Raw genomic sequence first — 16,319 nt, 5'->3', positions numbered from 1 at the left:
ACATGGGCTTGATGTCAAGGGAGAAGGAATATGGCTTTATGAATCTCACAGAGTTGGATCAGTTGCTGGTTTGTAATGTGGACCCTGCAAAATCTTGATTCTTAAAATCTTAATGACAGGAACGGGGGGAAAAAAGATTATTAGGAAGGATAATATATCGAGCAACATCCATTCTTGCAGTCATAACCTGATTCTATGAGTGCCTGCTGCACCAGTACTCGCAGCATACTAGTCAACATCTTATTTCTGGCATTATGAGATCAGTGACAATCAACTGTGATTGATTATACTTTGCTGGTTATGCTTCCTACTCACTGCCCTTTCCCACAATTGTCTGTGGATTCTTGGGTGCTTGGGATCAGTTTTTTAAGTGCAATTATAGCAGTCCTTTCACGGTCAATGTGTGATGACAGTTTCTTTGGTATTTGATACACTGGGACACCTCCATTCATTTCATGATGCTGAATTCAAGCAATAGTCCTTGTACCCATCTTATTAACGTTTTGCTTTGCATGGCAAACAAAAAGATTGTTGTATTTGAAATTCTTGTCCTTATGCAAGTAATTTGACCCTAAATTAGTAGTTGCATCTGTTATGTAAACTGACACATTTTGTTGGTATTTGTAGCTAGGATACAGCTGTTTTAAAAGTTTTGTGTGACTCATACTTGTATCTAGAGAAGGACTGTAAACTTGGTCTTATGTAATGGAACAAGTATTGTATGTATCCAATAACCAGATTGTTCCCACCATAGCCTATCAGACAAAAATGGATTTGCTTGTAGTCAGGCAATATTGATGGTGCAATAAGTAAACATTTACAAGCTATTAATTAATTGCATAAGCAAATACTTGTTACTTTGCAGCACATCAGACTACGGAAGTATTAAATGCTCTTGGAGGGCAGATAGAAGACATTGTGCTTACTAGTTATTAAGTACATCATTGTTTAAGTAACCCAAACATCGTGACTTTAAGACAAACAAACCTCTTCTGGCATAAGTTTCTTGAGCCACAGCCTACTTTGTCTCTGGACCAAGGAATGTTATGCCACAACAAATTCCATTAATTTTTAAGATACCATTGAACTCTTATTGTGACTGAAGTTGTTTAGTATGATTTTTGTATATCCTATCAACATGTGTCTCCTTGGCAGAATACCAAATAGTACATTTGGAGAAAGTTAATGCTGCAACCAAAAGGAAAAAAAATCCTATACCAATACATTTAAACCAAGTTATACATCAACGCTGTGCAACATAAAATAGCCAAATCTGTATTTCTGTACAGATCCTCATCAAGTGACCTGCTTAACTATTACAAGTGCACTTTTTGCAGGTCTATAGAATGGGGGAAATGAATAAAAGTAGGGTGTGAGAAAATATGGTTAGAGCCCCAACTCAGCTCTGAAGCTCATGATGTGGATCTTGGCGTAACATACTCCATGAAGTTGATAAATAAGATAATCCCCAGTTATGCCAACCTAAAATGGAAGGCTTCACCATTTAATATGACTTTGTTTATAAGCTGCATCTTGGATTCTGTCGTTTATATTGCCAGAGGAAAGGCTAAAATGTGTTTGCAAGGTTATTGCTGAAGAGAGAAAGGTGATGATAGAATTACCCAATACTAGTGGCTCATCAAAGTACTTGTGTAATACAAGGAAAGATAAAGTCTATGTTTTGATTGCTGTATCTCACAGTAAATATTAGAGTCCATGTGGATAATGAAAAGTGGCAAACCTGAACCTCCCACACACAAGGTCTGGGCAAAAAAAAAATTGCCACTGTGGTGCTGGTCCTGATAACATCTAGATTAGATTACTGCAATACACTTTACATGCGGCTGCCCTTGAAGACAGTTAGGAAGTTACAATTGGTGCAGAATGCTGCAGCCAGAGTTTTGACTGGACTAAGTCATAGAAACTATATCACTTCAGGATTGTGCCATCTATAGTGGCTTCCAATTTGCGTCCAGGCTCAATTCAGGATGCTGGTAAGAACATAAGAGAAGCCATGTTGGATCAGGCCAATGGCCCATCCAGTCCAACACTCTGTGTCACACAGTGGCCAAAAAAACTGGGTGAACATAACATAAGAGAAGCCATTTTGGATCAGGCCAATGGCCCATCCAATCCAACACTGTGTCACACAGTGGCCAAAAAACCGGGTGAACATAACATAAGAACATAAAAATTGCCACTGTGGTGCTGGTCCTGATAAAATCTAGATTAGATTACTGCTGTTTAAAGCCCTGTACAGCCTGGGACCAATAGGACCACCTTCACCATACACTCCGGTCATCTTCAGAGGCCCTGAAGCTAAGCAGATGGCAACTTCAGAAATGTTGGGACTCTCTCCCTAGAGAGATTCATCTGTCTCGCTCTGTCATTGTCTTTCACCAGCAGGTGCAGTTTTGTTTGTCTGGCATACACCCAATTATGATTATTGATCCTCCTAGTACTGTTTGTATGTTTTTAACTGCATTTTACAATTTTAAAAATATTTTTATTGTTTAAATGTTAATGTGTCTAATGTTTGCCACCTTGTGGATCCTGATTGGATGGAAAGGCCACATTAAAAATGTTTGAAATAAAATGTATACTTTAAAAATTCTCAGATATGACTTTCAGATTTTAATAACCTCTTGAAGATTCTTTATTTTTTCCACTTTTTTGTCCTCTTCCTCCCTGCCTGTGAATGTAGTTGGCAGTCAGGATTGGAGTTATTTATTATTCGCCATTGGATTACTATGTCCTGAAACTTGCTTCTAATATGTTTTGCTGTGGTTTTACATATTTATTTATTTAATTTATATCCCACCCTCCCCGCCATGGCAGGCTCAGGGCGGCTAACAATATGAGGGTCAGCAATAGCATGCCCAACCATTTAACAGTAAATATAAACAATATTAAATATAAAAACATTAAAACATTTAAAACATCTGGTGCTAATTTGATGTATCCAAACAACAAGATATTAGTGGTGGTAATCAGACTGGTCAATTTTTAAACTTCTGGAGGTTCCAGACAAGCCACTGGTGGTGTTTCTGGGCCCAATTCATTGCTGTAGATGTCATTATGAAAAAGCGTGGTGGAAAAGTGCCGTTTTGCAGGCCCTGTGGAACTGTGTGTGCATTGCCTAGAGCCCTGCAGTAGCAGGGATTGGGTGATTCATAAATATAATATGTTCCAACAGAATGTTACAGTCAGTTATCAGGTAAGGGGGGTGGGAGCCTTATCTCTCCTCCTAGAGATTAGAGGAGCCTGAATGAAGGAGGACTTCCAGATTGTCCCTCCTCTCCTGTGATTCCTCAGGGGTCCTCAACTGGTGGGCTTTTGTTATAGATCTCAGGTGACCTATCTGTTACTTTAAGGGGAGGAGGATGTTAACAACTAGCCAATGAATCAGTGTTATATGAATAGTCATAACACTGATTATCAAAGATTTCAGGTTTTCACGGCTGGTAACATCATTAGGGTTTGTAGAATCTTTCGAGCTCAAGTGCCGTGTTCTACTGGAGAAAGTTTTCCTTCCAGACGTTTCGTTCTCCGCTGTGCAGAACATCCTCAGTGGCGTTGCAGCCGGAGCAGGCGCTCTGACCTTCTTGGCTGCTGTGCATTGAGCGCACAGCAGGCCCTGTGGAACTGTGTGTGCATTGCCTAGAGCCCTGCAGTAGCAGGGATTGGGTGATTCATAAATATAATATGTTCAGCTACGGAGAACATCCTCAGTGGCGTTGCAGCCGGAGCAGGCGCTCTGACCTTCTTGGCTGCTGTGCGCTCAATGCACAGCAGCCAAGAAGGTCAGAGCGCCTGCTCCGGCTGCAACGCCACTGAGGATGTTCTGCGCAGCGGAGAACGAAACGTCTGGAAGGAAATCTTTCTCCAGTAGAACACGGCACTTGAGCCCGAAAGATTCTACAAACCCTAATAACACTGATTTCTCATCAAAACTAATGTTTTGATTTCTCACCCCATACATTTTCTCACCCCATACATTTTCCTATATGGCCTAGGACCTGCCTACCTTAGGGACCGTCTCTCCCCACACGTTCCCCAGAGAGTACTACGCTCAGGCTCACAAAACCTGTTGGTAGTCCCCGGGCCAAAGGAGGCCCGTCTAAAATCCACCAGGGACCGGGCCTTCTCAACAACGGCACCTTACTGGTGGAACCAGCTGCCGGAAGAGGTACGGGCCCTGCGGGATCTAGGGCAATTCCGCAGGGCCTGTAAGACAGTCCTCTTCCGGCAGGCCTATGACATTAACTGACAATGAAAACATCCTGGATGGAACAAAATGTATTTATAGGCCGCCGGTTTTAATTATCCTATTTTATCCTGCTTTTTATTAACCTATAGTTTAATTGTATTTTAAATGTTTCAATCTGAAGTTGTCTAATTTATCATGTTGTAAGCCGCCCTGAGACACTTAGGTGAGAAGGGCGGGGTATAAATCTTAATATAAATAAATAAATAAAGAAAGAAAGAAATATTTTAAGATTAGCTAATAACGAACATTTGCAGACCTTTAGCAGTGCAATCCTAAACAGTTATGCCTTTTTAAGCCCATTTACTTAAATGGACTTAGAAAACTACCTGTTTCATGTATGCACCTCATTAAAAGTGTGTGAGAGAAATCACATTTAGCAGTAAGTGTTCATTCTTCAAATCTTATATTTGATATATCCCTTCATTTTTTGAAGCCTGATCAACCTTTTATTTATGTAGGAGCTACATATAATACTAAGGAAAATTAGATCTTCCCTCCCATGGGCAAGAGTATTTCTCTGTACTTTACATTGCTATGAAATAAATTCACAGGTTCTCTTCACCAAACTTATGCCACTTGCTCACCTTCACACTACTAGATGAACAGAAGAAGATAGTCTGTTCCAATATAAATCCATTCTAGCTTATTTAGTTACATCTGAATGTGGTTTATAGGAAATCAATTACATTATAGGTAAATGTTTTATAAATGCTCATATTTACAGGAACACACAACAAATATATTAATGATACCAGTGTAGCTTCTCAGTTCCAGAATTTTATTGCTGTATCTTAGAAATGTTAGCAAAAACAAGGCAAACCATGCTAAGCAAACAGTCCTTTTCTGCCACTATGGCTTCATTAAGGCAAATTAAGACACAGTGGTTCACCAATAGCTGACACAAGCACCAAATGATTGCTTGAATCTCTAAAAATAGCCATGAATGTTCCATTACAAGCATCAAGACTTTCATATTTAATACCTCAAGAACTGTTTCACAACAGAGAACCTTGTTTCAGCTGTAAGTTGGTGATGTACAGTTGTGTGAATTAGCCCTTTAAAATAAGAGTATGTTCAGAGCATGAACGGAACCTATTTCATATTAGTCAAAAAGTGACTGTTCATTGAAAAAATTAGGGCTCATTTCAAAAGTGGAATGAACTCACCACTTGTCTGAGGATCTTGTTCTTTTACACCAATGGTAGAAACAATTTGTCATATTATTAGGATAGATAGCTCAGCCCTATACATTTGTTTTTAAAAATGGTTTAATATTTGGATCTTGTAATTTTGCCATCAGAATCAATAAGAATTTAATAAGTCCCAGTCTTCCATCAAGAGGCCCAGATGCTTTGCTTTTAAGCTCTTCTCTTTGGGTTCAGCTGAATGAGTCCTTTTATTCTGTAATTCTTCATTACATTCAGTCTTCTTTTTTACTAAAGGCAAACTGCATGCTTCTGCTGTTTTGTAAAACTGTAAATTCTCACAAGTCTTTCTATGCTGTCCTCCTAGAGGGGACTCACAAGGTTCTTCGGTCCTGGCTCTTTTTCCATCTGCAAAAAAAGATGCCATGAATTACTGTAACTTGTCTATATGTTTTCAGCCCTGTTGTGTCCTATATACAATATTAAGGGCTTCATATCTCAGACCAAGATCTAATGAAGCTATTTCAGAGCACCTGGGGAACCAATTGCATGCAGAGTCATGGCTTTCTTTCAGTTTTCCAGACTACTGTGAAGGACACAGGGCACAAACCTGAACTAAGTCCCATGCTGTTCAATGAGGCTTAGTGCCAAGAAAGTGTTCTGAGGAGTGCGACCTCAAGCTATTATTCATTTTCAAAAGCAGACTGCCTCTTCAACTTGGTGGGGGAGGGGAGAATCAAATAATTTGTTCAAAATTAAGTCTAAGTAGATTCTTTGAAGTGTAGTTCCAGTGGTCTGTATCCTGTCACTCCACTCAAAAAAGTCTGAAGCCTTTCTCTAATTGTTAGTGGCTGTTTCACAGGACTGGTAAACCAGTGAACAATATACATCCCCATCTTCAGAAATCAGTAAAGTGGCCTTGGCATTCAAACAAATCCTTATAAAGGTACATACAGAAATACTGAGCTGCTGCTCTAGATTTCAAGCTTCTTTGTGGTTTAATTCCTTCTTGGATAATGTGCTGCCATTGCAAAACTGTCTAAAAAGAGAATCAGTCATCAATAAGATAATAAGAAAAACAGCTAAGGACATTATTCCTTGTTAGATATCCAGTGTGAAAGTACACTGGATTTAAGTTCCATATTTTAATATATCACAGTTATACTTTACACAGCCAAACAAGATCCTCAAAAGAAATAAACAGCTGTAGCACAGCAGTTGAAACTGATATACAGTTGAGTTTAGGTACTGACATAACCATTTGACAGTGGAAGTCTCTCTGGTGATAATTCTTATTTTACTTACTTCTAATGAAATGTAACATTTTGTTAAAGAATGTAAACAAATTTATTACTGGATTATTCACCTTTATCCCTTGAATTTCTGATACATTTATAAAATCTCCTTAGATGCAAACACCTTACTTAAAATCAGTACTTTTTACCACATGGAAAAATGCAAGAAATGGGTTTTAATGGAGTAAATTTTTACATACATGCTCTGCCCATCCCTCTGTTTTGCAGTTATGTTCAAATTCTTTCAGAGGCACTTCTGAATAAACTAGACCTATCTGATTCTGGATCCGCTGAATTGCTACCATCAAGTCCTAATGAAAAAAGAAAATGTAAGAGTCATGATCAAACAGAATTTGACCATGCAGAAAAACAATATATTTCTTCTTTTCCTTGAAATTCCTATAAATAAGGAGTTTATTCATTGAATTTTGTTTCCCTCTCCAAATGTTATATTACATGTCTAGTAGGACAGAAGTTTTTTTTACCTCAATGCCAGTTTCAGAAAGATCCAAATAATTTAGCTTTTTGAAGGAAAGAAGGAACCCAACTCCTTTATTCGTGATTCCTGAATTACCTACATCAAGTCAAGAATATTACATTAAACATTAAGCTGTAACAAAGACAATATGAAGACTATAAAACATGTTAACAGAGAAAAATGAATGAGATGTGTCCTATCATGTTGGGGAGGAAGCTGAGTGATATGGTTAGAATCAGCAGCAAAGACCACAGGAGAAATGGGTGGAGCTGATCTTTCCCTACTTCCCTTTCGCCCAGCAGTGTGCTGTTTATTTCAAAATTCCACTCTGAGGGCTGAAGAAACTTCCTGAACAAAACACATCACAAGTAGGGGGGGCCTGCAGTGAGGAATGGAAAGTAGAAGAGTTTCCCCCAACCAGCATGACTCCTTGACTGATTCATCAAAAGCAATTTTCCCCATCCAGGGCAATGGAAGAACACAACTCTCTGAATTTTAAAATATAATCTTGGATTTAATTTAATTCATGAAGAACCTTTGGGTTATGACCATTTGGTTGAAATACTGATTGTGCAGTATCAGGGCAATGCATGTATGTCCAGCCTCATAAACTACATGGTAGATAAAGATCCATATTATGTATAATAAGGTTTGCATTTACAGTCCTATCTTGCTTGTTAACTGGAAAGTAAGTTCTGCTATATTCAAAAAGGCATACAGTAAGTGTGCACAGGACTACAGCCTTAAAAAATCAAGACTTTTAAAAAACGCAATGGCTATTATAATATCTTTCTATACAGATCAACAAAACATGGCCTAGTTCTGTTGCACAATATGTAACGTTTGACTGACCTCTTAGCTTAAACAGACAACGTGAGATTTCAGTCAAATACATTGGTTTGTCATAATTCTCCCATTTTTTCTACTAGCAGGAAGACAGTACTATCAAGTTTTGATTAATTATCTTTTCTGATATTGACTAGGATTAATGTTGGGTTATGAGACAAATGCATACATTCTAATCTGAATCATACTCACAAGACAAATCTAATACTGAAAGATTTTCAAGGCCCCGTTTCATCACTCGAACAGGTGCTGTCATTTTGCGAAGACCAGCATCTGATAAGCAATTATCTTTCAGAAGAAGCTGAATTAGACTAGGATAAATGCAAAAGTCAGTTTTCAAAATAACCCAGATCTTCATGTAAATTGTTAAGACCGTTTCACTCTCCCCATTTCCAGTTTTGAAAGCAGCCTGGTAATACAAAAGTAAACCCAAATACACTAGTTCTAAGAATGCTTAAATGAGAGTAAGGTGGAAATTAATATCAGTAAAATATACAGCAGCACTTTATAATTCACCTGACTGAAAGTGGTATATGTTTTATTACCGACACTAACGTGTATGATAAAAGCATCATAACAATTTAGAATTTTATATCTGTGTTGTCTGATAAGAAGAGTTGGTTGTTATACCTTGCTCTTCACTACCTGAAGGATTCTCAGTGCAGCTTACAATTGCCTTCCATTCCTCTCCCAACAACAGACATCCTGTGAGGTAGGAGGAGCTGAGAGAGCTCTGAGGGAACTGACTGGCCCAAGGTCACCCAGGTGGCTTCACGTGGAGATGTGGGGAATCAAACCCAGTTCTCCAGATCAGAGCCCACCACTCCTAACCACTACACCATGCTGGCTAACCGGGGTACCATAAAAAAGCCAGAATACCAGGTGAAAATACATAGCTGAGACATAGTGTAGATTTATAATTATGAAAAACTCCTTACTAAATAATAAAAAAGTAAAAATCTTTTATTTGGTGAAAATCATATGCCATCAGTATAAAGTACAAAATATGCTGTTCTGTATATTGAATAGGGATGAGTACAAACTAGCTCGTGAGCCAAAATCTGGCATAAACTTGGGCCAGTTTGGAGCTCCTGAACCATTGTTTGGGAAAGGCGCCTTCCCTGAATGTTTACTGGGCTTTTGTCTGGTTTGGTTCAGCTGTTCAGGGCCATTTAAACTTAACAGCTGAGCAGTATGGGGTCCATAGGTGAGCTATTAGGTTTAAATGGCTGTGAGTCATTTCACTGGTCCAAACACACATAGCCTGCTGTTAGGTTAAAATAGCTGCAAGCCATTTCATTGGTTGGTTTCACTTCTCCCCAGCTTCGAAGCAGGGGGAACTGAAATGGACTGGTGAAATAACTACAGCCATTTCAACCTAACAGCTGATAGGCACACCTATCCTCACTGTTACGTTAAAATCGCTGCCAGCCATTAAACCTGTCAGTTCCCCCCTCCAAGCCAGCCATTTAACCCTTCTTAGGTGATTTCACCCCCACCCCCCATCCCCCAGCCACAGTGAGCTGCAGCCAGGAGAAAGAAGGAACTGAACTCACCAGGTCAGGTTGGTTTGGGTGGGGCCCTTTTGACTCAGTTCAGGGGGGGTTAGGTTCATGCCAATCCCTAACATTGAACACTGGGCTATTATCTCTGCACTTGTATTAACCGCTAATCCTAAGCAAAGGTCCAATAACGTTATTTAACATTTGAAGAAGTTCGCATGCACAAGAAGCTTATACTTTGAATAAAACTATGTTGGTCTTAAAGATGGCACTGGACTCAAACTTTGTTCTTTTGACATAGGTCATTGTTACACTCCAATCAGGAAAAGAGGCAGGAAATGCTGTAAATATCAACTTTTGATTTTTAAAAAACACACCTACAACACCTTCAGAACCAAAATACTTCAGTTCTCCAGTCTGCTTCTTCCCCTTCTTGCAGAGTGCACCATGGTTATGTCTTAAAAAGGCATAAATATATAAACATCCAAACACAAAACACCCCAAATATTACTGTCTTTCACATCACCATGTACACATGCAGTGGATTTAGGAGATACACTGGATCAGTCTTTCCTTTTATACTTTGGAGTTACGCAGAAGCAGCAAGTGAGCTTCTTGCTGCTAATGATATGGTTGCCAACAGGCCTGAGGAAAAGGATTGTAATACAAACTTGATGGGTGGAAATGGACAGCTTAAATTTTTCATTGCATGGAGGTAAATAAGACCACCTAGTAAATAACATCTATTAAATCCTATTAAATCTCTGTTAAAAGGGACAGGACATTTTTTTCTTCAGGAGGTTGCAATCCTAGCTTCTGAATGTCTTCTAAAGCCAAGAACGAAGTGAAATACTGACCTTTCCATATGCCTTATGCGGGTGTTTTTTCCTGGAAAAAGAGGTGCCAGAACTCTCAAGAGGGAAATTAAGGAGAAACACATGGGTATCCCTCAGAAACTTTTAAACATTTTTTGAGAATTTTGTTTCAACAAAAATGTTCCAGAACTCCATTCCACCGCGCTCCCCCAGAAAAAAAGTCCTGCCCTTATGCAATGGCAATTAAAACAAATATGGCCATTGGGTTTCTGTAGCATATATTTGCATAAGGCATATCGTTTGACACTGGATTGAGATAGCGTAATAGTTTTAAACTGATAAATGTATTATGGTTTTATATGTTTTATGGAATCGATTGTTTTTATGATACTGTAAGCCGCCCTGAGTCCGCTTGCGGAGAGGGCGGGATATAAATGTAAAGTAATAAATAAATAAATAAATAAACACCAACTTGCAACATTAATTCTAAGAATAAGGGTCAATCTGAAAAGGGAACTTTGTAAAGCCAACACAGGAGAGCTTTGAAGTTTTTTTTCCAGACTTGCTATACTCATGACTTTTGGGGGGCAGGAATGCACAGGAATGCAGTTCCAGCCAGCTTGGTGTCAGGGGTGTGGCCTAATATGCAAATGAGGTCCTGCTGGGCTTTTTCTACAAAAAAAGCCCAATGCAAAACAATGGTAATGTCAGGGTGTGGCCTAATATTCAAATGAGTTCCTTCTGAGCTTTTTCTGCAAAAGAAGCTCTGGCTATACTAAAATAATAATTTCAAACTCTCCCAGTTCTTTTTAGTCACCAGGAAACAAAACAGTAGTGTATTGATTTTTCCCACAGTGAACTTGTACCTAGATAGCGTCTCCTTGGTAATATGTTCTAGCAGCTCATGGTCATCTCCAAGTTTACAACATGACAAATCCAAACATGTCAAATTCCGAAAAGATTTAATTTCTTCAAGTTTTTCAGAAATAACCAGATATCTATAAAAGAGTACAAAAAACAAAGGTAAGAATCTACAACCTGTTCACTATCTTCCATTCCTATGGCTGTCAGTGTTATAGGCAGGAAACATTCTAAGAAGTTTAGTCTGTCTTGAGGACTCCTCTGGATGTGATGTTTATGCCCTGGCTCAAGATTCTGTTTCTGATTTTGCTCTATTCTTTTGCACAGTCAGTAGTGCAAATCTGTAACGTAATGGATGAAAAGCCAGATACAGAAAAAATAGTCTTGGTAAGGGGAAGGACTGTCTAAACCAGGGGTCCCCAACCCCCCGGTCTGGTCCGTGGCCTGTTAGCAACTGGCAGCGAGACAGAGGCACTGCACCACCCCTTTCGCCCACCCAGGACCCAGGTGGACAAAAGAGGCAGCACAGTCTTGCTTCGAGGCAGAGCATCCCCACCACCCCTTCTGCCTGCCAGGGGCCCAGGTGGGCAAAAGAAGAAGTGCTGCTGCAACCTTCCTACCCCTCATTTATAGACCCCCAGGGATCAAATGATTGTCAGGGGTCTTTAAATGGGAGGGGGAGGCAGATTGGCCACTTTTGCTGCCTGGCCACCTAGTGGGGAGGTGGCAGAAACGGCCCCAGTCTCCCCCCCATTTAAAGACCCCCATGAGGGACAGAGATGGGCCGCATGAGTGGAGGGGCAGTCTGGAGCAGCAAAAAACCCAGTGCTGACACACTCACTCGGTCTGTGGAAAAACTGTCTCCCACAAAACCGTTCCCTGGTGCCAAAAAGGTTGGGACCCACTGGTAAACCACAGTTGTGAAAGACTTCAGACCTCATCAAAAACTTGAAAAGCTGAGTTAAGAGAAAATGAAGGAATCTGCTTTTAATTCCCACTGAGATAAAAGCAGAGTGAAAATACCTAATAAATAAGTTTAACAGGTAGTAACTAACAATAGTATAATGTTATGCATTCAGATGATTAACTGTGCTTTGTTAATTAAGCCATGTTTTCTTGTTAATTAAGCAATGTCCTGCATATCTTCCAAGATAAACAAATCTGGATGAAATATGAAATAGTGCAAGAAGAAAGTTGGGATCAGTTCCTAAATTTCTTTTAAAATTGTAAGGTGTCTGACTTGTGCTTCAGTTCTAAATTCATTTGCTTGGAAATAACTACCCTTGATTTTTAAAGGGTGGTACATAGCCTTGAATGTCTGCTGTTATCTGATAAGATACCTTAGCCATGTAAGTATACTGAACAACTGAGAAGAGTGCTATAGGATACACTGCAATCCTAAAGAGATTCTAGATCACATGAACTGCCTGTTCCAAGAGTACATTAATAATGAAAACATGTCCTAAAACTGAGCAAACTCTTTTAAAATATGGCACCTGCATTAAGGAGCATAAGCAAAAAAGAGAGAAAAATCCTGAGGAACTTGCAATCAAAGGAATGCAATGGTGGAAAGTGTTGTCAAGTTACAGACAACTTATGGCAACTCCGTAGGGTTTTCAGGGGAAGAGACTTCAGAGGTGGTTTGCTATTGCCTTCCTCTGCATCATGACTCTGGACTTCCTTGGTGGTCAATAGAAATCAGGGACAAATTAACACATGAAGCTGCCTTATATTGAATCAGACTCTTGGTCCATCAAGGCCTGTATTGTTTACTCAGACTATCAGTAGCTGTCCAGGATTTCTAGCAAAGGTCTTTCACATCACCTACTTCATCTTTTAAGCAGGAGATGCCAGGGACTGAGTATGGGACCTACTGCATGCTAAGCAGATGCTCTACCACTGAGCCACAGCTGACCCTGCTTAGTTTCCAAGATCTGATGAGCCTGGGTCAGCCTGAGCTTTTATATATATATATATTTATATATATATATATTTATATATATATATTTTAAAATATATATATATATATATATATATATATATATTTTTTTTTTTAAACTGTAATGAAGTATGGCAAGCTTCACTTGAGAACAGTTTGTACAACATGAAACAAGAAATCTCAATGTGATCCTATTTCTGGATACTTACATTTGGAGACTGGGACTATAAACAGAGAAACAGATCTTTCTACAAACCTGAGAAAAGCCCCAGGTTTTCAGAAAAATCTGAAAAAAAAATTCCTTAAAATAACAGAGACTGTACCTGTAGCTGTGGGAACTGCTAGGCAACCACAATAGTATTTTCAGCCTTCAAGCCTTGGTTTATGTAATACAAAACATGGCGAGGGGGTAGCGCCCTTTCCAGGGGTGCTTTGGCATTTAAGGGAGGATTCATAGTCCAGGCCTGCCAGCAGCAGTGACTTGCTACATATGATTTGCATGACTCACCAAGGGCGGGCTGCTTGCTGCTGTTCAACAGCAGCCACCCCATGAAAGCCAGTGTTATATAGTGGTTACAGTTTCAAACTAGGATACTGGACCCAGGTTAGAATCACCACTCTGCCATGGAACTTACTTGGTGACCATGAATCAGTCACACACTCTCAGCCTAACCTGCCTTATAGGGTTGTTGTGAGGATGATGATGAAGAGTTGGCTTTTATACCCCACTTTTCTCTACCTTAAGGAGTCCAAAGCAGCTTACAAATACTTTCCCTTTCTCTCCCCACAACCTTGCAAGGTAGGTGGGGCTGAGAGAGTTCTGAGAGAACTGTGACAGGCCCAAGGTCACCCGGCAGGAATCATGTGGAGGTGTAGGGAAACAAACCAAATTTTCCAGATTAGAGTCCGCTGCTCTTAACACTGGCTCTCTAGCATTGCTTGCTTGACAGAAAGGAAAGAAGATAAAATGGAAGCAAGGAGATATGAAGAAAGGAAGGATTATAAATGAAGTAAATAAATAATAGTATATAGCTGAAGATGGGGGGGGGCAGATAAAAGATTGGTTGCTTGATGGGTGGAATGAGAGGGGAGGGGAAAGGAAAGGTGAGGGTATGAGCAAAGAGTAAATAGTGTGGGAAGGAGTGAGGTGCCACCTACATGTCTTTCCAGTTCCCCACCATGTAACTGGCCCTGGATGGCACTGCACAAATTGGCCACAGTTTTTCCAGGGAGAGTGTGCCAGAGGAGAGAAGGAGGGAAAATTGAAGACAGAGGGGAAAATGGGTTGGCTAGTGGGTGGGAAAGAGGGAAGGAAGCACAACAAAGGAGAGAAGCTAGGTTAACTTCAGGGAAGGAAAAGATGAAATAGTAGGAGAGGGGAAAATAAGATGCCCTCTGCAAGTCCTTGAGGGTTTTTTGCTTGAGTACCTACCTATTTTTCAAACACAGTATCTGAAGTACTAAACTTCCATAAGCATCAGTAAATTTTTGCAAAGCTCTGAGTCCTGTTCTTGGATCTGTAAACTTTTGTCTTGCATCAGCAGCATAGAAAAGCTTTTCTCCAATCTGCTCTGGAAAGCCAATCAGTGAATCAACATGATGAATGTTGTCTGCAATGTAATTTAAGATTAGGCTGAAGAGAGATTTAGCAGAATAGCGAAGATTTCCCTCCTTTGTGTAAGTGAAGATGAAGTGATCTGTCCTGCCATTATCATTTTCCCTGTTCATACAGAGCTCAACAGAAAATCCTTTGGAAAACAGTCTTGAAGGCTTTGGTTTCAAAGCATGGTTGTTTACTCCACCTGAAGCCTGATTTAATCTATACAGCTGCCCATTTTCCTGGATATACACAGATTCCATATCTGAATTGTTTTCTGCATGGAGACAGCATGAGATTTTTCAAGGTTTCTGTGGGAGAAAAAACAATACAAAAACACAAAACAAATCAAATGGGGATGTAATTTAGGAAATACAAAAGTGTTTGCAGCTTTCGGTGCTCCAGGCTTTATGTATCCTACAAAAATGCAAAAAGGTATGAAGAGACATCCTATTGACCAGGGGTTGCCAAAATGCAGCTCGGGAGCCACATGTGGCTCTTTCACACATATTGTGTGGCTCTCAAAGCCCCCACTGCCCTGTCAAGCAGCTTGGAGAATGCTTTTAAAGTTAATGCTTTCTTTTCTCCTCTCCCTCCCCCATCTATTTCCCTCCCTCCCTCCTGTCTTGCAGCTCTCAAACATCTGACATTTATTCTATGCGGCTCTTATGTTAGGCAAGTTTGGCCACCCCTGCTGTAGACTAAAGAGGAGCATTGGAAAGCCTCTTCAATAAACGTCATTGCCATTACAAAAATATATAAAACAGATACTTAGGCTTGTTCTTCAACTCCTCAATTATTATCTTTCATTACAAAGTATGATATATTTGAATTCCCTGAAACAGGTGAAGAGGGAATGTCCCCTTTTATATTCTGGTTGGAAAGATAAATGTCCGTAATCTAACACAGCAAATACATTCAAACGTAGAGCCACGCAGCAGAGTAGGCTCCATAACTAACAGCACCGAGAGCCATTCTATACCATAAATTTCATCCGGGGTGGGAAAGGTCCTGATTTTTTTTATTATTAAAAAAATGCTTTAACTGTAGCAAACAAACCCTTTAGGGACAAGTCTCCTTAACACATTTTTTGCGGAAATCTGAGGTCTCTCTAATGCGGGTGAGAGGGTATCCAGAATATAACATATGCAGTCTTAAGTGTATAATCTTTACAATAGACCACTTCCGTCTACTCCTTCATTCTGTACATTGAATAAAAAAGATTGGAGTCTCCGTAAAGGCAAGAAGGGACCAACCTGTTAGACAAAAGGCAGAATGAAGCGGGGCTCGAGGCGGCGCTGATCCCTCAAGTCCTGCCAGTTAGCATGGGACTTGCACCTTGGGGACCTCTTGAGCCTCCCTCTTCTCCCAAGTATGTGGGAAGACACTCAGCCTAGTCTTCCAGCCAAAACCGAAAACTGCTCATGGCCTTGGTTCTCTGTGGGCGAATCACGCTGTCCTTTAACATCTCTATGTAGAATTCCTATAATACTTCATAATCTAAATCTGATGGAAAGCGAGTTCTATTCGAGACCGGAAGTGCTGACAAGGACTATAAAGGAGGGAGACCT

At 39.9% G+C, this 16,319-nt stretch overlaps 1 protein-coding gene across 4 annotated transcripts; it reads right to left on the bottom strand.

The window, feature by feature from the left end:
• Positions 1 to 5,027: 5,027 nt before the first annotated feature.
• On the bottom strand, positions 5,028 to 16,308 carry LRRC42 (leucine rich repeat containing 42). Of its 4 annotated transcripts, none has more exons than XM_060231852.1 (8): positions 16,005 to 16,308; positions 14,584 to 15,059; positions 11,218 to 11,349; positions 8,227 to 8,345; positions 7,196 to 7,284; positions 6,911 to 7,021; positions 6,370 to 6,454; positions 5,028 to 5,823 (listed from the first exon to the last, which is right to left on the bottom strand). In XM_060231852.1, the coding sequence occupies exons 2-8, from the start codon at positions 15,009 to 15,011 to the stop codon at positions 5,573 to 5,575; spliced, it is 1,215 nt and encodes a 404-aa protein (XP_060087835.1). In that variant the 5' UTR covers positions 15,012 to 15,059; positions 16,005 to 16,308; the 3' UTR covers positions 5,028 to 5,572. The 4 variants fall into 4 exon arrangements, with proteins under 4 accessions (XP_060087835.1, XP_060087837.1, XP_060087836.1 ...); XM_060231854.1 differs by having other exon boundaries at positions 14,584 to 15,025; positions 16,005 to 16,180; XM_060231855.1 differs by having other exon boundaries at positions 5,735 to 5,823; positions 6,370 to 6,450; positions 16,005 to 16,293.
• Between the last annotated feature and the right edge of the window lie 11 nt (positions 16,309 to 16,319).

The sequence above is a fragment of the Heteronotia binoei genome, chromosome 2 (assembly GCF_032191835.1).
Source record: "Heteronotia binoei isolate CCM8104 ecotype False Entrance Well chromosome 2, APGP_CSIRO_Hbin_v1, whole genome shotgun sequence".
Taxonomy (NCBI): Eukaryota; Metazoa; Chordata; class Lepidosauria; order Squamata; family Gekkonidae; genus Heteronotia; species Heteronotia binoei.
Note: the sequence above shows the minus strand (reverse complement) of the source record. Positions and strands in the feature narration are given on the sequence as shown.

What these genes read in the sequence shown, in the direction of transcription:
- LRRC42 (XM_060231852.1), bottom strand. Translation starts at nt 15,011, where the DNA reads ATGGAATCTGTGTATATCCAGGAAAATGGGCAGCTGTATAGATTAAAT. An exon ending in ACCAAGGAGACGCTATCTAG is followed by an intron (nt 8,346 to 11,217) that starts GTACAAGTTCAC and finishes CATTTATCCTAG; the next exon opens with TCTAATTCAGCTTCTTCTGA. An exon ending in AGCAGCAGCTCAGTATTTCT is followed by an intron (nt 5,824 to 6,369) that starts GTATGTACCTTT and finishes CTTTTTTTGCAG; the next exon opens with ATGGAAAAAGAGCCAGGACC.